Source organism: Callospermophilus lateralis, chromosome 15, assembly GCF_048772815.1.
Source record: "Callospermophilus lateralis isolate mCalLat2 chromosome 15, mCalLat2.hap1, whole genome shotgun sequence".
NCBI lineage: Eukaryota > Metazoa > Chordata > Mammalia > Rodentia > Sciuridae > Callospermophilus > Callospermophilus lateralis.
This window is the reverse complement of record NC_135319.1, coordinates 85,195,266-85,217,225: the sequence shown is the minus strand read 5'-3', so window position 1 is coordinate 85,217,225 and position 21,960 is coordinate 85,195,266. Positions and strand designations below refer to the sequence as shown.

The 21,960-nt window shown below is 41.1% G+C and overlaps 2 protein-coding genes across 2 annotated transcripts; one reads left to right on the top strand and one right to left on the bottom strand.

Annotated features, from left to right (window-relative positions):
- Positions 1–2,346: 2,346 nt before the first annotated feature.
- Positions 2,347–15,796, top strand: Nsmce4a (NSE4A component of SMC5/6 complex). The gene is made up of 11 exons (XM_077105412.1): positions 2,347–2,687; positions 3,454–3,531; positions 5,552–5,682; positions 7,752–7,903; positions 9,780–9,879; positions 10,514–10,604; positions 11,837–11,931; positions 13,753–13,801; positions 14,512–14,606; positions 14,692–14,778; positions 15,677–15,796. Exons 1-10 carry the CDS (start codon positions 2,423–2,425, stop codon positions 14,764–14,766), a joined length of 1,131 nt encoding a protein of 376 aa, XP_076961527.1. The 5' UTR covers positions 2,347–2,422; the 3' UTR covers positions 14,767–14,778; positions 15,677–15,796.
- Positions 15,797–17,156: 1,360 nt separating this feature from the next.
- Positions 17,157–21,826, bottom strand: LOC143637974 (uncharacterized). The gene is made up of 3 exons (XM_077105360.1): positions 21,606–21,826; positions 20,054–20,129; positions 17,157–17,948 (listed from the first exon to the last, which is right to left on the bottom strand). Exons 1-3 carry the CDS (start codon positions 21,824–21,826, stop codon positions 17,157–17,159), a joined length of 1,089 nt encoding a protein of 362 aa, XP_076961475.1.
- Positions 21,827–21,960: the final 134 nt, after the last annotated feature.

The window sequence follows — 21,960 nt, the reverse complement described above, 5'->3', positions numbered from 1 at the left end:
TGACTTGTTTTGCTGTCACATCTCAAACTGCAAAAGATATGGCCACATGCTTAGTGAAGATGGAAGAGACACAAAGTTGGTATGTGTTCATATATGGAAAAAAAAAGGAGGTCTAGCCATGGTTTCAGGCATCCACTGGGGGGCCTGGAATGTATCCCCCTTGAGGAAGGGGGACACTGCTATATTAGCTATTGTGTTTATCTCCAGTTCATTTGAATTATTTTTTGCAAATGGTATGAGAGTACAACTTCATTATTTGCCTGTGGATATCCAATTGTCCCACGACCATGTATTGAAAAGACTATTCTTTCTTTATTGAATTGTCTTGGCACCCTTGCTCAAAATCAATTGGTCATGGATCAATTTATAGAGTTTGAATTCTATTCCAAGATCTCTATGTCCTTTTTTATGCCAGTACCACAACTACTAGTTTTGTCGTAGGTTTGATTTGGATAAGTGTAAGTCCTTCTAATTTTGTCCATATTCAAGATTTTTTTTTAAGTATTTATTTTTTCGTTGTAGTTGGACACAATATCTTTATTTTTATGTGGTGTTGGGGATCAAACCCAGGGCCTTGCCTGTGCTAGGCGAGCGCTCTACCGTTGAGCCACCCCAGCCCTCAAGATTATTTTGATGGTTTTGGGTTCTATGCATTTCCATATGAATTTTAAGATCAGTTTCATATCTGTCCATGGTAATAATCTAGAAGGCAAAGGCCACCTGAGCCATCTTTGTGGTCTGCTGTGTTTTGTAGCTTGTCTTGCCCATTCATATACATTAAAAGCTTGTTAGCAGATTTGAAGGCCTGGGTTCAATTCCCAGTACAGTAATGACAATGACAACAACAACAACAACAACAACTTATTGAATTGAGTGAAAATGTTGTAGGTATTTTGATCTAGAGCTTGGAATGAATTTCCTCTGGGAGAACTCTAAGTATTTGTTTTGGTCACTGTACATTGAGCTGCAAGTGACAATTAGTGGTGTCTTAAACCATAGGATGTTTATAGTTTACTGTATACCAAAGAGTATGGAGAGTAGGCAGCACATCTAGCATTTCAGCCAAATCAGTCCTTCCTCTCCACTATTCTCAGAATTCTGGTCTTTCCTCAGGCTTGTCACCTCCTGAGTAGCAGATGGCTGCCAACATGCCAGGCAGCAGGTTCTTGGAATAGAATTCAAACTCTATAAATTGATCCATGACCAATTGATTTTGAGCAAGGGTGCCAAGACAATTCAATAAAGAAAGAATAGTCTTTTTAATACATAGTGGTAGGACAATTGCATCTCAAAGGAGTGAAGGTTTGCATTTCATCCCCATGAGGAACCTTCTCATATCTCACCAACAAGGTCCCAATCACATGTCCATCCCTAGACCGGTCACTGGGAAAGGAAAATGAGAAGACCACCACCTACTGGGAGCAACCACTTAGTGTTCACTGAAGAGGCAGGGGTAGGGCAACATATCAACATATCAGTTGGGTAGCAAGAAGTAGTGCCACCTTGTTTAACACATGGGATGCACAAAATGCATTCTTGCAGGTTTGTGTAGTAACCCAGCTTACACTATTGTTCCTTCAAAAAATTGTGTTCTTAAGCACCAAAGGGAACTTGAAGGAAACATTTGCCATACAATCCAAATCTATGGAATGATGTTTACATCATTCTTCGAAACAGTACTCAACGTAATTCCATCTTCTTGAACCTTTAAGACGTATTTTTGGAATCTTCTAGTCTGAGAGTCATCTATGAATATACTGTCATGTTGCAGATGTTAGGAGGGATGGTAAACAGTTTACTATGAGAAAGTCCAGGGGCGCTGTTAATTTGGTCGTTCTTGTGTCCTCAGAGTGGTACTGTAGGCTGCACATAAACCCCACTTCACCGCCCCGCCCCGCCTCCCATGGCTCTGGTCACAATGATGCGCCAGCAGCAGACCACTTCTCGCGTCCCCGCGCTGGTCCTGTCCTGGTGCACCGCGGGGATTTGCTCAACCAACAAGAGCTGCGCGCCCACGCTGTTGCCAGGCTGTAGCTGCGTCCTGGAGAGCTCAAGGGACCCTGGGAAGATGGCAGGTCTAGCGGGATGGGCATAGGGGACCACAAAGCCAAGATTCTGACGACTTTGCAGGGTGGAGTAAGTGCGATCGCGTTACACCAATGTCAAGCGAACAGAAGGCCTCGGCCAGGGCCCCCAGGTGCAGTCGGCGCCACCCAGGCCCCCCGGAGGTCCCGGCAGGGGCTGACCCGGCGCCCGCGGCCTCCCGGCCTGGAGACCCGGCCTCCCGCCACAGGCGTCGCTGTGCGCTCGCGCGCGGGCCCGGGAGCCGCGTTCCGCCGGGAGCTGGCGCTCGCGCCGAGCAGGGGTTTCAGTTTCTGGCGCGAACTTCCGCCGTTCGGAAGTTGCTCGGAGAATTGGCGCGATGTCTGGAGACAGCAGCGGCCGCCGGTCCGAGGGCCGGGGTCGGGACCGCACCCGTTCTCGCTCCCGCTCGCGGTCCCCGTTATCCCGCCGCGGCGCCGCGCCGGAGCGCAGGGAGGCCCCGGAGCGCCCGAGCTTGGAGGAGGCAGAGCCGTCGGATTCCGGGGACGAGATGGTGGACCCGGCTAGCTTGGAGGCGGAGACCGACCACGGCCTGTGCCGCCAGATCCGCCATCAGTACCGGGCGCTCATCAACTCCGTCCAACGTAAGGCGGCGCCTCGGGGCGGCGCGGGCCGGGGCCGCGGTCCAGCCTGCGCCGGGCGGGCGGGGAGGGGCCACGGGCAGGTGCCGGCGCAGGCCTGGAGGCGCAGCCTCGCGCGGCTGCGCCTTCCTGTTTACAAAGTGCTCCCACAGCCGCGCGTCGCTGCAGCCGCCCGAGCTAGCTGGGGCCAGCGGGTCCTCCATGGGCAGGCTGGAAAAGCCGGAGGCCGGGCGCGGTCGGCCACTCGCCCGAGCTCAGCCGGCCATGGGGAGAGGACGCGGAAGCCTCTGCGCTGCGCTGCGCCCAGCGGGTCTCGGCGAGGGCTGCCCGGCCCGCCGCGAGCGCCCCCCCCCCGCCCCCGAGAACTGTCAGAAATGCACGTTGTCCCACGCGACCCCGATCCACCTAATTTGAGACTCTGGGTGGGCCCGCGCGTCTGCTGCGTGGCGGGCCAGGTGACCCTGTTGCTAACAAAGTTTGAGAACCGCTCTGTAACGGAGCCCTCCTCGGAGGCTGCGCAGGAGCCCAGCCCTCGGGGTTAAGGTTAGAGGGAGCCAGGGTTTCCTTTTCAAGTTCATGCTGCTTAAAGCGTCGAGTCGCCTTTCTCCTTCCCTGCCATGTTGGTTAAAAAGGTTAAGGCTTTTGAAGTAATTATCTAGGGAGCAGGGACGGGGTTTGGCCTTGCCACCTCAGGTGACCTACATAACTTTGTCTACTACTTCGAGTTTACCAAGAGCATATTGACCAAAGTTTGTGCTTTCTTAAATAGAAAACCGGGAGGATATTCTGAACGCCAGCGACAAATTAACAGAAGTTCTTGAAGAGGCCAACACTCTGTTTAATGGAGGTAATTCATTGTTTTATATATGTTCTTATAAGTTTTATGATCATTTAATTAGTTTTATATAAGAGCCACATTTTTCTCATTATGCAGTTCCCACATTTGTGATGGTGGATTGCATTGGAACCTTTTTCGGTATAGCAACAACACTATTTCCATTGTGCACTTGCTAAGCATATACCAAGGGATCCAGGTGACATTCTGGGGCTGGATCCCACAGTCTGTTTTAACAAGCTCCTCCTCATGGTTCTGTTGCCTGTTCCCAATTTGAGAGCTTTACATGTGAATCACATTTGTTGAATGGGTGAATTAAAGAAAGGAGCTAGCCCCTGATGTCCTATTTCTTTTCCTGTTCCCTTCCTAGTCTCTTTTTGCCCAGCTGTTGGTCCTTTTATAACCCAGTGGAGGTGGCCATGTTTGCTAGTGCACCTGTTGACCTCCAAGGAGGAGAGGGGAATTTAGAGCACTGAACTGGACTGGGAGCTTTAAAAAAATAATCTCAAGATAGAATGAAAAGTAACAAAAGTGGTTGTGGTAGCAGTGATCTATGTTCAATGACAGGATAGATGGGGGGTCACAGAGTTCCAGTACACTCTTCAGACACTCTCCCCGCAGACCCCTCCTACAGTTCTGTGGGAATGCAAAGGGAGAAGGTAGACAAAAATCAGGGTAAGAGTCAACAGAACTGGCCCTGACATCCCGATTCCTCATTTTCTTCATGGACTGGAATACTTCTAGTCATTTCCTTGCATGTATAGTGGCTTCAGTGTTGTCACCTTTAACACTTCCTGTTGACATGTTCTCCAGTTGTGTCTTTTGCTCTGACTGTGGTACCACTGACTCCCCTTCTTTGTCTGCCACATTTGTTAAGTCTCATCAGACCCTTCAGGAACCAGGTTCTCCTCTTTCAACTGGATGAATCCCTCTTCCACCTCTAGCTCATCTCCCTCCCCAGCCTGGCCCAGTCTCCTCACTGCTATCCCTGATTCATTGACTCCCTTGATATTTGCTGTGCAGCTATCCACATGTCCTTTCCTCCCTGAGTTATTTCCAATATTTAAAGCAGAAATTTAAGGCAAAATTATTCTCTCAACTGGACCCTAGAAGTCGCCCTAGAAATAGAATTTCATTTTCTATACATGCGTGGATGTGATGCCTCTGTTTTAAGTCTTTAGAGACTGAGCAGGCGTCCGTGACATGATATTTGCGCTTTTCTTGCGGTGTGCAGGGGGCTGGTGGGTGAGGCAGATAGAGCCCAGGAATGATCTACCCAGGAACAGCATCTGCCTCTGCTTTGCTCCTTCTCACTGTCACTTCTGCAGTGACTCCTGAAATGATTAAAAACCTTTCCTCTGAGAACAAAAATGATGGATAAGAACAAAAACTGCAGTCAACAGGTTCTCCAGCCACGTCTTTGCTGTTTTTGTGAGGATTGTTCAGGAAAGCAGTGCTTCAAATGAAGTGGCCTTGAGAAGCAAGCTGGGCACCAGCATTTCTGTATTTGAACTTGGCTGAAATCGTCTCTTCTCAGCTCCTTTGCAGGCATTCCCAAACTGCTTTTTCATGCTCCCTGTCACCCACAGGGTGTGTTAAGCCCAGCCCCCCCAGCCTGGCTGTTTCCTCCATTTGAATCCTCATCTCCCCAAACTTCATGTCTCCCCTCCACGTAGTGGACACACGACTTATATCAGCACAGGTGAGAATAGTGATTTGAGTCAAAGGAAAAAGTGAGTGTTAGACATGACAGAGATTTTTGTTAAACTGGGGTTGTTAAGAGATTGTGGTTCAGTTACCTGGAGCATGAACTAGATGGAAAGCAGACCTTTAGAAGATTGGTCAGTTTGGATTGAGATTTTGGTGAGGTGGGCAGGGGAACCAGTTTTAGAAGATAGAACCATTTTCAGCTTTTTGAGTTTTTAAAAAAAATTTTTTTTTTTTTTAACCTCTGTGGGATATTTTAGTAAGTAGTTGAAAATTTGGGGGATATCTGTCAGTAATGTGTATATTTTCCTTCTTTCCTCAATAGTGTCCCGAGCAAGAGAAGCAGTCCTAGATGCCCAGTTTCTTGTTCTGGCTTCAGATTTGGGCAAAGAGAAAGCAAAGCAGCTGCGCTCTGATCTGAACTCGTTTGATATGTTAAGATATGTTGAAACTCTAGTAAGTTCAAAGCTATCAAATTTTAATGTGTTTTTGTCATATAATTACCTGTTTGGCTTATATGAATCTAAAATTGGTTTTCACTTCATTTTCCTTTTTTTCTTTTTCTGGTCTCAGAATCCTCTAAAGAGATCTTGCCAAATTAAACAGATGAAAGCAGACCCTATGTGGTGGAATCTGGAGTAGGAACTTAGAACAGTTTGAAAATATCTCAGTGTTCTGAGGCTCTGGGTGCGAAGTTATCCATTTATGGCCATTTCCTCAGTCACTTCATCATTGTCTAGATCACTCTCCAGAACCTGGGGCCCTTGTCCTGGGCTGGGCTCTCACTGCAGGGGCCAGAGCTCAGCTGGAGATGTTTGGTCTGGTGAAGAGGCATATTTTGGTCTGTCTTTGAGAATACTTTAGAATCATACAAATATGACTACATTTTTTTGTTTGTTTGTTTTACTTTACCCATTTTTCTTTGCCTCTTAACAAATTTAAATACTTGCTACCTGAAATTTTAAGACTTTTTTCATGGATTTACTGAAAAAAGTACACTGAGATTAACCTTGTATCTTGCTCTTTGTTTTGTTTTTTTGTACTCTGAGTCAGAGCCTCTGTATAGATGCACATTAGTATGAATATAAAATTTCTGACTGGGTGTTTATGTTAAGTGATTATTAAAATGATTTAGTATTGTGAGATCCAACTAGATACAGTGACAATTTTGTAAAGGTTTGAGGCAAGTCAATTATTTCCAGCTTGTAGTTTTCAAAACCTTAAAATGTTCTTTTTTCCTTAAAAAAACCCTTTTTTGTGTGTGTGTTTAAAATATAATGCCTCTAGGAAAAGGCACGCTAATGTATAGCTGAATAATGTGACCATATATTGGATATTTTTAAAATTATTTTTTAAGAATTCAGATTAAATTTTGTACCTTAAATGTCATGTCATAATTAAACCAGAAATTTTAAGGCAGTAAATATAAAACCTTAAATTAATATTTGTCTGGACTCTGGTTGGGGAAAGCCTTCCCAAGTACAAGATCAAACACAGACACTGTATGGAAAAAAACTGGTAGATCTGTCCAGACGACAATTGAAACACCCTCCCACATGGGTAGGGTTGGACTGGGATGCAGGAGAATGGAGGAGCACTGACCAGGCCACTGTGAAAGGCTCTCGTGGTCCTTCTTTGCTTTAAAGTTTGGTTGCCTTTAATAAGATGAAGCTCCTCAAGGGCTTTGTGATTCTTGTTTACGTATGATAATTTTATTTTCATAATGCCTAGACATTTTACAGCATAATGCAATAAAAGTGTTCTCTCATAAAAGTTAATACATTTTCTGTAAGAAACTTTGAGACGACAGAATTGACTTCTGCCAGCTCTTCCCAGGACCATGAGCAGTTCTCTCACTGCTGCTCTCTGTGTTTACTGAGGTTCTAGCTGGATAACGAGCTCTAAGAAACTGGCAAAATATTAAAATCTGAAATCCAGGAACCTCCCTTTGTGTTGTGGAGTTTTTGATTTGGGATGTGATTTGAGATATTTATGCTAGTACAGCTTGCTGACAACTAGTTGTGGTACAAGACTCCCCAGGGGGCCCAGTTCTTTTAGCATTCTGAACCCTAGCCTGCCATGGGCTGCAGCAGGCTCTCTCAGCTTGGCGTTTGGGGCTGGGTGAGCCTTTGTTTTGGGGGCTGTACTGTGTATTGTAGGACGCTGGGCGGCCTCCTGTCTTCTACCCAGTAGATGCAATAGCACATGGGCTATGATAACCAAAAATACTTAACTATTGCCCAAAGTCCCCTGGAGGCAGAATCATCCTGGTGGAGAACTACTGGTTTAAATCATGGCATTTCTCACCCAGAAGTTCTGAGTATATTGAGGGATATTTTCTGCCAAAAAAATGGTACCTTTGAGTAGGTTTTATATATAACACTGTTTTTACCATAAGAAATTGCGTCAGCATGTTGAGATGCTGGAGACAGGCTTGCCTCTGCTTCTTAGGGTTGTGCAGATTACTGTGGGGAATGACTGCTTGTGGCTTAACTGGGGCTTTTTGTTTTCCTTCGTTTTTGTAGCTGACACATATGGGTGTAAATCCGCTAGAAGCTGAAGAACTCATCCGTGATGAAGATAGTTCTGATTTTGAATTCATAGTCTATGACTCCTGGAAAATATCAGGCAAAACAGCAGAAAACACCTTTAATAAAACCCATACATTCCACTTTCTGTAAGATTATTTTAAAAATCCAACAGACCAGCCACTTGTAAACCTTAAATTGTTTTTTATTGTAGGCACAAAGATTATTTGGTATTGTAGAGGTGATAGTCACAATGCCATTGTTTGGAGACTTTCTGAACTTTGACTTCAAAGTCCATAGACTCTTAGTAGAGAAGGAACCTTAAGGATCTCTCATCCTACTTTACCAGGAAAGGCCACAGGACACAGTCTCCTCGCTAAGGCTCTCTCCTGGTGTGTTTGCTTTCTAGCTCAGGGGACTTTGGGTCTGTAGCATATTTGGTTTCATTTTATCCTCTCTCAAATCCTTATCATGTAGGAGGATGAGTGATTCTCCCACTGATGCTCTCTGGGTTTACCCAGGGTATCTTGAGATTCTAGCAGTGTGTGTCAAGGACCACTATTAAGAGTATCCTATTGGGTGATTGCTGACCTATATTTGGCTACTACTTGAGTCATTCTCATATAAACTGCCCAGTTTGTGTTTTAGTTACAACCTTAAGAAAATTAAAAAAAAAAAAAAAAATTCAAATGAAATGGGCTTCCACCTGTAGCTCCGACCTGTGGAGAAACCAAGAACAGCCCATGGTGGATTTTTTTTTTTTTTTTTAAACAGCCCTTAAGCCCAGTGGGCCTGTTCCCTGTAGGTACTTTCTCTAGAGTAAACTTCTGAGTCGTCTCAGTCCTTCCTAAAGTGTGTTAGTTCCTAGACATTTGCCTTGAAATCTCCTGAGATTGGTAGTGTCTCAGTTAGAAGGCTTTGGAGATATGGACTGTAGTTGGTCATGGTCCAAGGCCAGGCATTTGTTTGTAACAAGTGTTAGGTAACTCTGGTGCCCATAGCTATTGTGTATATTATAGAATAAATTCTGAATCTTTGATTTTTTTTTTTTGCTGTTGAGTACCAAGTTGTCATAAATTCTAGCATCTAAAGATGAAGCCCTAAACTTAATCTCATCAACTAGCACAGCTTCTAGCCACAAAGAAGTGCTTACAACTCTGTGTCCTTGTACTTGCTGTGCCCTTGGCCTCTGATGTCCTTTCCCCCACCTTTTCCACCTAGCAAGGTTTACTTATCCCACAGGCTCCAACCTGGAAGCTTTCTGTGGGAACTTCTTCAGAGGGGTTACCAGTATAGGGTCAGATTTCCCAGCCAGATTACTCCTATGTTTGGGTAGAAATCTCTGCCCATACTTTCTTATAGCACTTGAGGAACTTACTAAGCAGCACTGTAGACTCTACCACATTATGTTGAAATGGACCCTTGTGAGTAAATAAATGTCTGTTCATCTATAACATACACTTTCATCTCTGCAAGAGTGATCTCAGGGGTCTGACTACTTGGGGCCTGGATCTCTATCTGATACATCTATTACTGTACCTCAAGTTCTCTCTCAAAAGGAAAAGAATCCCGTGGCCTTTCCGTGACCATTTTTCCTTACGGTGTTTTCTGTATCACAGGCTCTGAACCTCTGCCCTGGCACTGCTAGATCAGACTTGTGACCCCATTGGAGGGGTTTTGTTCCCCTTGTCATTTGTTCATCTTTCCCTGATCTCAGAAGTTGGCTCTGACAGACAGACAGCAGGCTTGCTGGGAAGACTTCATAGCCACTCACTGGCCTATGGTTCAGAGCACCGTGCATGTGCTTGAGATGTGTGGTTGAGCAAGTTCCTAGGAGCCCTTTTAGAAATACAAAGGGAGTGCAGAGGATGTCACAACCTTATTGAGAGTCTTGGTCTCACATCAGCTCATTTAACACTGATGCCTGGTCTGAATTTGATTATACCATGCTGACTACTTTTAGTTAGGAAATTAGTTTGTTTAAAAAACAAACAGAAAAAGACATGAAAGCATATTTTTCATTAGGTTGGGTTCAATACAAGGAGAGCTCCCTGTGCCAAAGCCACGAATCGATCGTCCAAGAAAACATCATATGATAGAAGAGCAGAGAGCAATGCCTGCTCAGGTTTGTTTTTTCAAATGTTGCTTTTATAACCACCTTAAGTTAAACTAGTCATTAATATAATGTACCTACAATAGGTCATGTTTTCTAAATGTTAGGGATCGGAGTCTGCTTTTACCGTTTATCATTTTATTTGAGTTGTTAAATATTTTAAGAGATTGGCCAGTTTTGATCAGTTCTTCTGAACCAGGGTTTCTTTACCTCAGTGCTGGATAATTCTTTGTTGTGCGGAAGGAAATGTCAGTGTCCTGGACGTTGTAGGATGTTTAGCAGCATCCCTGGCCTTTATCTAGTAGCTGCCAGTATCACCTCCAGCACCATTGTGAAATCCAAAAACATTTTTTTGGAAAAACTGCTTCCACTTGAAAACTACTGTTCAAAACTGTTCTGTTTGTATTTTACTGTTTTATGTTCAACCTGAAAATTGCAGATTTGGTAATGTTACTTTTCTACTAATATATTAATAGAAAAATGTTGCTAAAACTAGAAAAATATTGTAACTAAAAAATTTAAGGCAGGAATAAAAACTGGCAATCCTCAAAAAAAATTTTAAAGCGTTTAGGTGTATAGGAGAAGAGAAGATTGTTAGCTGGCGAGGAGGTCACTGAATTTGATAATGCCTTTTGTCTTTTTCTAGTTGAAAAGAATGGAAGAATCTCATCAAGAAGCAACAGAAAAAGAAGTGGAAAGAATCTTGGGATTGTTGCAAACATATTTTCGAGAAGACCGTAAGTATGACACCAAATGAAAAATGGAACAATTAGTATTTATCAACACATGTCACTTTCAACAAGGCTATTTTTATTTAAAAGGCGTTTTCAGTTGTATATAATCTTTTGAATCACTTTGACTTTTTCTTGTTGTATGTATTTCTTCCTTTAGAAAACCCCCTGTGAGAATGTTGTTGAAGTAATTTATTTTTATCTTTAAAAGATGAGGTATTTTAAATGGGTGCAGTGGCCACACGCCTGTAATCCCAGTGACTTAGAGGCTAAGGCAGGAGGATTGCAAGTTCAAAGCCAGTCTCAGCAATTTAGCAAGGCTCTAACAACTCAGTGAGACCCTGTCTCTAAATAAGATATTAAAAAAGGGCTGGGGAAATGGCTCTGTGGTTGAGTGTCCCTGGGCTCAATCCCCGCTACCAAAAAACAAAAAGCCGGGTGGGTATTTTAGCTGGGGGTGGTGGTGCGTGCCTGTAATCCCAGCAGCTCAGGAGGCTGAGGCAGGATTATTCCAAGATCAAGGCCAACCTTGATGACTTAGTGAGATCCTGTCTCAAATAAAAAGGACAGGGGATATGGCTCTGGGTTCAATGCTGCATAACATAAAAAACAAAAACAAAAAATGAAAGGCAAGGGTATTACAACTGTGCCATAAAAGTGGGAAAAGGGAAAAACCAAGCACCTCTATTGCCTCTTCTCGTTTCTCAGAGGTAGCCATTTGTAAAATATGATATGCTTATTTTCATGTTATTTTCTGTTTATGTTAGTCATAAAAATGCATGTAGTTTTTTGTTTTTTCAAAGCTGATCACAATATATGCATCCTTCTGCAATCTGGACGTTCTTTCCTGTCAGTACACACAGATCTCCCTTATTCTTTTCAGTGATTCCCACCTTGTGGCTTTGTCATAACTATTCAGTAGAGCTCTATTAATGCATAAGTTGTTTATTACATTTTACTATTACATTAACTGCTGAAGTGAAAAGTTGTGTATGTAACTGTGCACTTGTGCTGCTATTTCTGTAGGATGGCTTTTTAGGGGAGGGTTGCCAGGTCAGTGGTCATACTTGTTTTTAATACATAAGCCCAACTGACCTCTTGAAGAGTTGTTTACTTGTACTCCCACAGCAAGTGTAGCGCTCTTTCCTTTGTCTCTGGCTAAAAATAGAAAGTGTGGGTCTTATTGGTAAGTAAAATTCATTTTTTCTATTCTGAGGAATTTTTTCTTTCTCTTATAGCTGATACTCCAATGTCATTTTTTGACTTTGTGGTTGATCCACATTCTTTCCCCCGTACAGTGGAAAACATCTTTCATGTTTCCTTCATCATACGGGTAAGATTTATCTAATTGCTTTTATATGCTTTTAAAAGGATAGGTAAGGGGCTGGGGATGTGGCTCAAGCCGTAGCACGCTCACCTGGCATGCGTGCGGCCCGGGTTCGATCCTCAGCACCACATACAAACAAAGATGTTGGGTTAGCCAAAAACTAAAAAAAAAATAAATAAATATAAAAAAAATAAATAGAAGTGACTTATTTAAAAAAAAAAAAAAAAAAAAAAAAAGGATAGGTAAGCCAAGCACAGTGGTGCACACTTGGGAAGCAGAGGCAGGAGGATCACAAGTTTGAGGCCAGCGTTGTCAACTTAGCAAGACGGTCTGAAAAGAGGAAATGAAAAAGTCCAGGGATGTCCCCTAGTGGTTGGGCACCTCTGGCCTTAATTCCCAGAATTGGGGGGAGGAGGGAAGGAGACATAATAGAAGCTATAGATGGGAGCTTGCAAAGTATGTATAGATTAGACCTGTTATAGCAAAATATTATTTGGTATGTTAGATAGAAGAAGCTAGTTAAAAATTTGTGTGCTTACTTTCACATTTTAGAAATTGCAGGTTGAAAATCCTTAATTTGAAAATTCAAAATGCTCTAAAATAAGAAAAATTTTGAGTGCTGACATAATGGCACAAGTGGAAAATTCCAGCACTGACCTCATGTGATGGGTTGTAGGTACATTGAAGGAATCATATAAAATTATCTCAGGATTTGTGTGTAAGATATATATGAAACATAAATGAATTTCATGTTTAGGCTTGAGTTCTGTTCCCAAGATATTTAATTATAATATACAAATATTCCAAATCTGGAAATATCTGAATTCTGAAACACTTCTGGTTCTATGCATTTTGGATAAGGAATACTCAACCTGTGTTTAGAGAAAGAATTGTCAAAGTTTGGATATTGAACTATAGATTGGATAAAGGTAAGGTAAATTTCCTGAGTTTAATTAATGTGTTTTATAAGAGAATGACCTTATTCTCAAGAAATACTGAAGAATGTGGGGAATAGGGCTGGCTATCATTCTCAAATCATTCATACATAATACTAATATATAATAGAGATGGTGATAAAGTAAATATGACAAATTAGTGATTAAGTAAATGTTAACAATTGATGATTATGGGTAAAGGATATGTGGGAGATCTGTACAGTAGTCTTATAATTCTTTTATTTATTTATTTTAAAAATATTTTTTTAGTTGCCGATGGACCTTTATTTTATTTGCTTATTTATATGTGGTGCTAGGAATTGAATCTAGTGCCTCACAGGTATAAGGCAAGCTCTCTACTGGGAGATTCAACTCCAGCCCCAGTTTTAACCCTGAAATTATTCACATAGGTCTTAAAAAACTCCTGAATGTACTGTTTGCTTCAGACTGACTTATAGTTTTAGGTTACACTGCTATACCTGTAAGATGAATTTGATTTTAACCTTAGACAAAAGCTTGTATTTATTTTCTTCAGAAATAACAAAGGCATATTTTGCTAGTAGTCTCAATGATGGAATCGTGCATAACAAAAATTAAAATATCTATAATAAAATATGCATAAATTGGTTAAGGAGATAAGACAGAGTTTTCCTTAAGAGATTCTCAGGATGGAGACTATGTCTGGTAAAAGAGCTGATAAGAAACCTGAGTGATACCCTATTGTAAAGAAAGATGTTTGAGAAGTCTGTCCATATCATCTCATTATTGTTGGTATGTATTTTGATTATCTGAGACATAGATTTTTTTCTAATTGAATAATTTGTTTTCATCCAATTGTTACAGGTTTTAATATAAATTTTGGTCTTCTCCTAAAATCATATTTTTGTTTTAGGATGGTTTTGCAAGAATAAGACTTGACCAGGACCGACTGCCAATAATAGGTAAAGATTTTATGTTTGGAAAAGTTAGTTTTAGAGAAAATATATTTGCCATTAGAGTTGATGAAATGTATTTTATAAAGTGTAAATGAGTTTTCATTGTACATAATAAATTTTTGCCATGTTGAACACTGTCTAGCTATAACTGGAAAACATGGCCACGGATATAAAACTTTGATAGATTCACCTGTCATTGGTTGAACATCTGCTAAAGATTAACAAATGAATAAAGTTTCCCTTAAATTTAATTTAGGAAGTTTGTAATTGTCATTTTTGTAGTTTCCTTCTTCTTACCACTTTTCTGCGAGTGCCAGCTTCTCCTCCTCCCCTAAGTTTCTGTGGCTCTTTCATTCTTACTTCACATTTTCTATTACTCATGTCCTTCTATGTTCTCTAATAGAGAGTCAAGTCCTTTCATTGAACTTGTTACTTTAAACGTTCTTAATTTCATTTTGGATTCACAAGGGCTTAGTATTTGGTTGGTACATAGATATGTGTAAGTTTTCTAATGTTTGAAATAAGTTTTTAAAATGGAGGCAAATGGGATTACTTGCTACTGTTAACACTACTATAGCAATTTAATAATGTATGGAATCCTAATAATATGGACTAAGTATTTTTTACTAAAGGTTTCGTTTCTGTTATTCATCAGTTGCTATTCAGATTACCTATTCTGATTTGATAACTTTTGAAAACTTTTGTCTTTCAAACAGAACCTGTTAATATTAATGAAGAAAGTGAGGGAATTGACCAAAACACCCAAATTAGGAATCAAGGAATTATAGCTTTGAGTTATCGAGACTGGGAGGTAAAGCTCTGCATGTTGTGCCTGTTTCTGACTCTGACTCACTTCCCGTGAACCCACTGCCCAGAACTTCTTTCTTCCCTGCCAGGAGATTGTGAAGACCTTCGAGATTGCTGAGCCTGTGATTGCTTCGGGTCAGAGCAGGCAGAGGCTGAGTGCTTGATGCCAATTGAAGGTAACATGTTCCGCGGGACAGCTGCGTGGTTTTCCCATAGTTTATTTGGCAATCCAAGCCATACTTTCTCCCCGTGCCAGTGAAATTTGGGTTTTGCTTCCCTCTAGTGCCTCATCCTGGAACTGAGTAACTGGTGAGAAAGGTAGAGGCAGAATGTGGGGTGGAAGTCCCCTTCTCTGGGCTGCTTACCTTGGTATTGGTTTGCAGCTACAAGCACAGGAAAGTTTGTTCTTGCTGTGGCTTTTTTTCCCCTAATAAACTGATGTTAGAAAATTCTTAATCCCCCCGCCCCTCAGTGTTGTTCACTGTCCCATTAGGTACAAGGAAGAAAAGGAGGATTAGGACAGAGTTACTGTAGAATGTTGTTAGTAAATGGACATTTCTGAAACCTGAATTATGCGATGAAGTAATCCTTCATTTTATGAGGGGGAAGATTTCTAGATAGAAATCTTAGAAGTGATCTGGGATTCTATACTGTAAACAGCTGTGGGTAGGAAGCAGAACTAGAATCTGCTGGCTCTGCCCTACTTTAAACCTGTAGGCAAGTCACTTCATCTCAACTGTATTTTCGTCATCTGTACGTCTCTAGAAAATTGAGGAGTTTTTGAATTAGATAATTAGTGTTTTTTTCCCTAGCTTCAATTTTCTATGCTTTTGAGAATTAAAATGAGATTGTTTAGTACTTAATATAACCTCTTAATATGTACTTCAATTAATTGAGCTTCTTTCATTCTAATATTTGCTGTCAAAGTATTTTTGAAGGAAAGAGGTGAACAGATATTAACCTGGGACCTATTTTCTAAGAGGGGCTAGTTGTTATATTTCACTTATGTATAGTTCATAAACTTTCGGTTTATCATTTATAAACTGTTTACCAGCTCTTTTTCCTCCCTTTTAGGACTCAAATGGATAGTGAAATCTGAAATGGGAAGCAGCATGTATTGTATATATTGTATGATTAAACATTTTTAAAGACAGATTGTTTTTAGTAAAATGTAGCTTTTGATAGTTAATTAATTTGTCATGATTGTCTTTGAATAAAGGAAATTCACTGCCATATTCACAAACTATTGTGATCTTTGTTTTATTCTTATTCTCTCTTCATGGCAGAGTCTCTCCTTTTCCAGTTCCCTCCCATTGAAAATCCTAGGTCGTTATGCCTGTGGATCATTAGTTAGCTGGTCAAGTCAATAAATAGGTTGCTCCATATGGAGAGGTTGTTATATCAGGTTAAAAATGGTCAAATGCCAGCAATTTCATATGACTGAGCCCAGGGTTTACACACCAGGGACCGTTAAGTCCTCTGGAAAGCCAGGCTGGACCACTGTTCCCAGCAACAGCAATGTTGTGGATAATGTCACTGTTGGACTCTTTAGCTTTTATATGCCAGTTGCTGGTAGTTAGAGGGGTCATGCTACTGTTTCCAAAGAAATGTATAGATCTTATGAGTAGAAGAAAGTTCTATGTGTCTGATATCATCTTTCAAACTGTTATGTCCTTTTACTTTTGATGTTCATTTTGATTTTGAACCTGTTCTTAGTTGCATAACAGAACTCTGCAATGTGCATCCTCTTAATCTGCTGTTTTATCTGTACTGTGTCTTTTCACATCTGTGATGCTATATGGTCAATGTAAAAAGCATTTCACTTTCCATTGATTAAATATATTATTTTCTTTAGCAAAAAAAAAAAAAAAAAAAAAAAAGCCTTGCAGGATCTGACCCTTTGTCTATATTTCCAGGCTCACTTCCTGTTCTTTAAACTCCAGCATTTCTTTCTTTCTTTTCTTGTTAAGCATCTTTATTTAGATACAATTCACATGCCATACAATTCATCCACTTAAAGAGAACAATTCAGGGGGCTGGGGATGTGGCTCAAGCGGTAGCGTGCTCGCCTGGCATGCATGCGGCCTGGGTTCGATCCTCAGCACCACATACAAACAAAGATGTTGTGTACGCCGATAAATAAAAAATAAATATTAAAATTCTCTCTCTCTCTCTCTCTCTCTCTCCCCCCCCTCCCTCTCTCCCTAAAAAAAAAAAAAAAGAGAACAATTCAGTGTTTTAAAATTATGGGTTGTGCAACCATTGCCATAATCTATTTTAGAACCTCCTTTTGTCCTCTGAAACCCTGTACCCAATCAACCATCACTTTCCCTAACTCATTTAACTTTCTTATCCCTTAGCTCTAACCAACCACTACCCTACTTTCTGCCTACAAATTTGCCTTTTCTGGACATTTCACGTAAATGGAATCATACATATAGAACCATAATTTTCAAGTATGCATGGTGAGTTGCTTTTTCATTTGTCTACTTTCTACAATTTTACTTCAATAATTGCTATAAAATATGTAAAAATGCAGTAATCAAAAAATAATTTAAACTTTATTCTTTTTTAGTTGACTTCTCAGAAAAGGTGGCAAACTCAAGAACTCCCTTTGGAGTGGTTTTTGAATTTTATCTTCTTTCGATTTTTCCCTCAGGATACTAACTTCTATGCATGATTTCTGGTAAGGCTGGAAGATAGGATAAGCTGTGACCCTTTCAAACACTCTCTCCTCCTTTTCCACTTGAGGTTTTAGGAGAGGAGAAGTTTGACTGGAGAGCTTCCAAGGTTCTCTTTGATCATTTCTTTGCTCTGAGAGTTCTCTCCCTCTAATCATTCGATCTTTATGTTCCTTCATCTGATTTGCCCATGCTACCTTGTGCTTTCTGGTTTTAGTTTTATGTGTTTTCTGGATATCTTCATTCTTTTCATCCTCCAGTGTTAATATTTTTGGGAAAAGCATTTCACTTGGAAGTTTCTGAGGGAGTAGTTGATACTTTTGGTCTCTGAGGCCCCTCGCTCGTTCGGCTCGGTATATGTGTTTCTCTATGTGATTTAGCTCTCTTTCAGACACTAGATAATCCCACACATTCGCATCTTCTGACTTTTCACTTTGTGATCTCTCCTCCTCCTCTGTTTTCATAATTTCCCACTTTGGAACTATTTTGTAGTCCCATACTTCTTCCATCATCATTTCTTGATATCGTTGGTAGTAGTATTCCTCTGCTTTAGCAAACCGGAAGTCAAAAGATGTGGCCTTAAGTTTAGCAAGTGCTTCATTCTCCTGCTGAAACTCTTGGGCTAACAGTTTTTTCACTCCTGAAGAATGGATGCCACCTAAACTCTTGTCAAAGGGAGTAATTAGACTTTTTAAGTCAGAAGTCTCTTATTCTAGTTCCATACTACAGATCTCAAGCAGGCTACTACCCTGCCTGGCACACCAATACCGTGCTCCAGTTAGGGTCCTTACCCATGCGTGGTTTATGTTTTCATCATCAAACCTCCTATACTCCCCTCCCCTCCTGCAGTATTCCCTCGTTGAGGACTCTGCCTTAGATTTCCTTGAGAGAATGGAAGCAGTCACCCAGGAGCATCCTCCTCTTCCCACTGCCAAATCATGACCGCCCTAGACTGCCTTCCTGCCTCAACAGTGGAAACATTACCCCTTGCCTATCAAAAGACCATTCTTCTACCTGTGCTTTTTGAACTTTAAGAATTACAATTTTGCAATTACCAAATTTCCTTTCCTATATCATTAAAATCTCCTTTTTACTGGATAAAAATATGCTTCAGTATATCATCTTTAAACAAAAATGGAAGCCTTCCTTTACTGTATTTCCCTCTCTGCGTTATTTTTTTTTTTTGTACCAGGGATTGAACTCAGGGGCACTGGACCACTGAGCCCCATCCCCAGCCCTATTTTTGTATTTATTTAGAGACAAGGTCTCACTGAATTGCTTAGCACCTTGCCCTTGCTGAGTGAGGCTGGCTTTGAGTGATTCTCCTGTATCAGCCCCCGGAGCCGCTCAGATTATAGGCGTGAACCAATGCACCCTGCCCTCTCTGGTATTTATCCCCACTTTTGTTCACCCTTCTATAGTATACTGTGGATTAGTCACCTATAATCCCTTCCAATTACTGACCTCATGTTTTCTCCTCAGATTATTTCCACTGAGTTTCCATCCCCTAGTGCTTCTCAGACTGTTCTTGTTGAGGTCACGATTGGTCTCCAAATAGAAAATTTAGTGGGCTCATTTCTGTTCCTATCATAATTGACCTCTCAACAGTGTTTAACTGTGAGACTTTTCACTTTCTTCTGCCTTTCAAGCTGCCAAGGACATGTGACTAAGGAAGGTTATCCTGAAATCCTCGACCATCTTAGCCATTTGCTGAGTATCCCCAAGTGACTGAATATCCTGATTGTCTTCCTACCTTATAGCCATTCCTCCTCTGTCTGCCTTGCTGGTCTGTTAAATATAGCAGAGGAAACGGTAACTTGAGATACAGCATGGTCACACTTAGGCTTCCTTGGATAGGGATGTTTCATTCAACAAGGTGACATACCATGTGCCAGGAGTGAGAATAAGGGTGAATGAGGGGCAAGCCACACAGGCAGGCACTGGCCTGCATCGGCTCTCAACTTCAGACCTACCTAGTCACTGTGTCCTGGACAGACATCTCCATTTGCTTCTTCCCTCAGTTTTCACCTTAATCATATTTAATTTGAAAATACCCCTCTCATCAATGTTTCATTTCAACCCTGATGACTTCACCCTCGAGTATATGCCGAGTTTTTTTTTCCAAATCTACACTTATTTCCTCTGTCCCCATGCCCACCAGACTGATTAATGCAGCCAGAGTGATCTTTTTGTTACATAATTCTGTCACTCTGGCATAAAACCCTGGGGTAGGGCTCTGTTGGTTTTCAGAGAAGATCCCAGATTCTAGTATGGTATCTATGACCTGGTGCCTGAGGCCCTCCTCTCCAGACAACTTTCTCAGCTCACTATTTATTCACTCTACTCTAGCCACACTGGATTCTGTTCCATGTGAGTATTTTCACTTCCTTCATCTCATCCTAAACATATATATGAGCAACTCTGACCAGAGTACTTGCATCTACAGTTTTTAGATTTTGGTTTATATGTCAACTCCTCAGACCTTCTGTATGCTCACCAGAGAAGACCCAATTCTTTTGTGACAATCACAATCAGTGATTACTGATTGCTTAATGTCAATGTTCCTCACTAGACTAAGTGCCATGAAGACATGAGTGGCATTTATTTTGTTCATTGCCCCACTAGAACTCAAAGAATCAAATGCCAAACTAAGCAGGCAACGCACTTTGCCTTGAAATAGGCCTTTTTTTCCTTTTCTTTTTGCCTCTAGGCTAAACTTTGTGGTGTCCTATTATTGAATCCAAAGTTCAAGGAAAATGTGTTTCCTCACCTTAATCCTCTTTTCTAGTGGGGAATGGGAACCCACTGCAATCCGAGGATCTTGAATATTTTTAGCCCAGGCCAATCTAGAAGATCAAAAAGAAATTATACCAGGATTTGTGGGAAGGTATGGGGAACATGCTCTGGAATGAACAGCATTAGGGAATGATTTGAAACCTACTTTCCATATGTAATAGAAGGCATTTCTCTGTCCTAAAGGGTAGGACTCTTTTTTTTTTTTTCCCTTTGAGGTAGTGGGGACTGAACCCAGGGGCACTTTTACCACTGAGCTACATTCCTAGCCCTCTTTATTATTTGTTTGAATTTTGAGACAGGGTCTTGCTAATATGCTGAAGCTGATCTGGAACTCTGAATCCTCTAGCTTTAGCCTCTTGAGTTGCTAGGATTACAGGTGAGTACCACTGCACGCAGATGTATGTTTAACTTCTTTCCCTAAAGCAAGGAAGGAATACACTGTGATAAAAGTATAAACAGAGTCATATTGAGTCTGAGATTGCAACTGTCTGAAGCACCTTTATTTTAACCCTTGAGAGGGAAGACCAAGTTGCTATTTCAAATACCACAAAACAGTTTTTGTATATCATGAGTAGAACAAAAAACTTAGCTTTGATGAGAAAAGTTTTCATTTTAAATTTAAATAAAGTTATGTGTAATGTTATCAGAAATAATTTCTAATAAGTTATCTACTAGAACATGTTTCATGATTATGGTCAGAGTTTACCTTTTAAGTAGATAAAACAGGTGCAGTGGCGCATGCCTATAATCCCAGCAACTTGGGAGGCTGAGGCAGAAGGATCACAAGTTCAAGGCAAGCCTCAGCAATTTAGTGAGACCCTTCTCAAAAAATAAAAAGGGTAACCCCTGGGTTCAATAACCAGTGGCCCACCCCCAATATATAACAAGGTTTTTTGCTTAAAAAATTTTTTTTTCCAGAAAAATATAGCAGAGAAATTTGCCCTTTAAGACCAGTACAGTCACATTTAGGCATCCTAGAGATCTCTCAACCTGTTTAGTAAGCAAATAAATTCTATATTTAGCAACCTAGATTATAAATGTTGTTTATTTAGCTTATCTTAGCAATAGAAGAAAGGATTTTATAACAGAACTGGAAGAAACTAACAGCGTATTTATTAAATAAAGCTAATTTCTTAAAAAGATAGACACAGATGTCTGATTTCAGATTCTCTAAGAATTTATGTTGTTTCCATAGCAACATTTCTTGAGTTTACTATATATGGGGCATTGTACTACAACTCAGGTGGATCATTTTATTTAATCTACTAAACAACCTATTAAGTAGGTAATCATCATCCCCTATTTCATGGAGGCCATGAGAGGGTGACTTCTTAATGGGCCCGTATTAATTTCAGAAGTATGATGTGTCCTGCCTCCTTATGTCCTTGTGCTACACTGTTTGTTCTTTGATGTGTCCTGCATGACTCCTTGTGTCCTTGTGCTACACTATTTGTCCTTGTGCTACATTGTTTCCAGGAAGAACATTTTCTTGCCTGTACCCAAAATGGAAGGAAAATGATACCTACTGATCTTCTGCACTTAGACCAAACCACTCCGAGTCTGTCATCACCGGAGGCTGGGAGAGTGAGGCCTGCACTGCTCTTTGCTCCTTTGATAGTCCCCCACTGTGACCTCTCTTCAAAGCCCCATTGGTCGCTTGCACTGTTCTTACATCCTTGTGATGATTTTCTCTGAAGTCTTTGGCTTTGGCCATCTCCCTATCAACTGCCAGCTTCACATACAGCATCTTTGCTCTTCCCTCGCTCAGCCCCTGCTCCCCTGAACTGCTCCCCAGTGCTCTAATCTCTCACTTTCTGTTCTGCAAGTACTGGTTTCTAGCCTCTAAAGTTTCCGGCCCTCTTCAGACTCTCAGCCGCTTAC

Excerpts from the sequence above, each read along its gene's own strand:
- Nsmce4a (XM_077105412.1), top strand. The coding sequence starts at position 2,423 with ATGTCTGGAGACAGCAGCGGCCGCCGGTCCGAGGGCCGGGGTCGGGAC. Across the intron at positions 2,688-3,453 it reads GCTCATCAACTCCGTCCAAC|AAAACCGGGAGGATATTCTG; the intron begins GTAAGGCGGCGC and ends TTTCTTAAATAG. Across the intron at positions 14,607-14,691 it reads TGAGTTATCGAGACTGGGAG|GAGATTGTGAAGACCTTCGA; the intron begins GTAAAGCTCTGC and ends CTTCCCTGCCAG.
- LOC143637974 (XM_077105360.1), bottom strand. The coding sequence starts at position 21,826 with ATGCTGTATGTGAAGCTGGCAGTTGATAGGGAGATGGCCAAAGCCAAA. Across the intron at positions 20,130-21,605 it reads GGTCTAAGTGCAGAAGATCA|ATTGGCCTGGGCTAAAAATA; the intron begins GTAGGTATCATT and ends TTGATCTTCTAG. Across the intron at positions 17,949-20,053 it reads CACTAGAAAAGAGGATTAAG|AGTTTAGGTGGCATCCATTC; the intron begins GTGAGGAAACAC and ends CCCTTTGACAAG.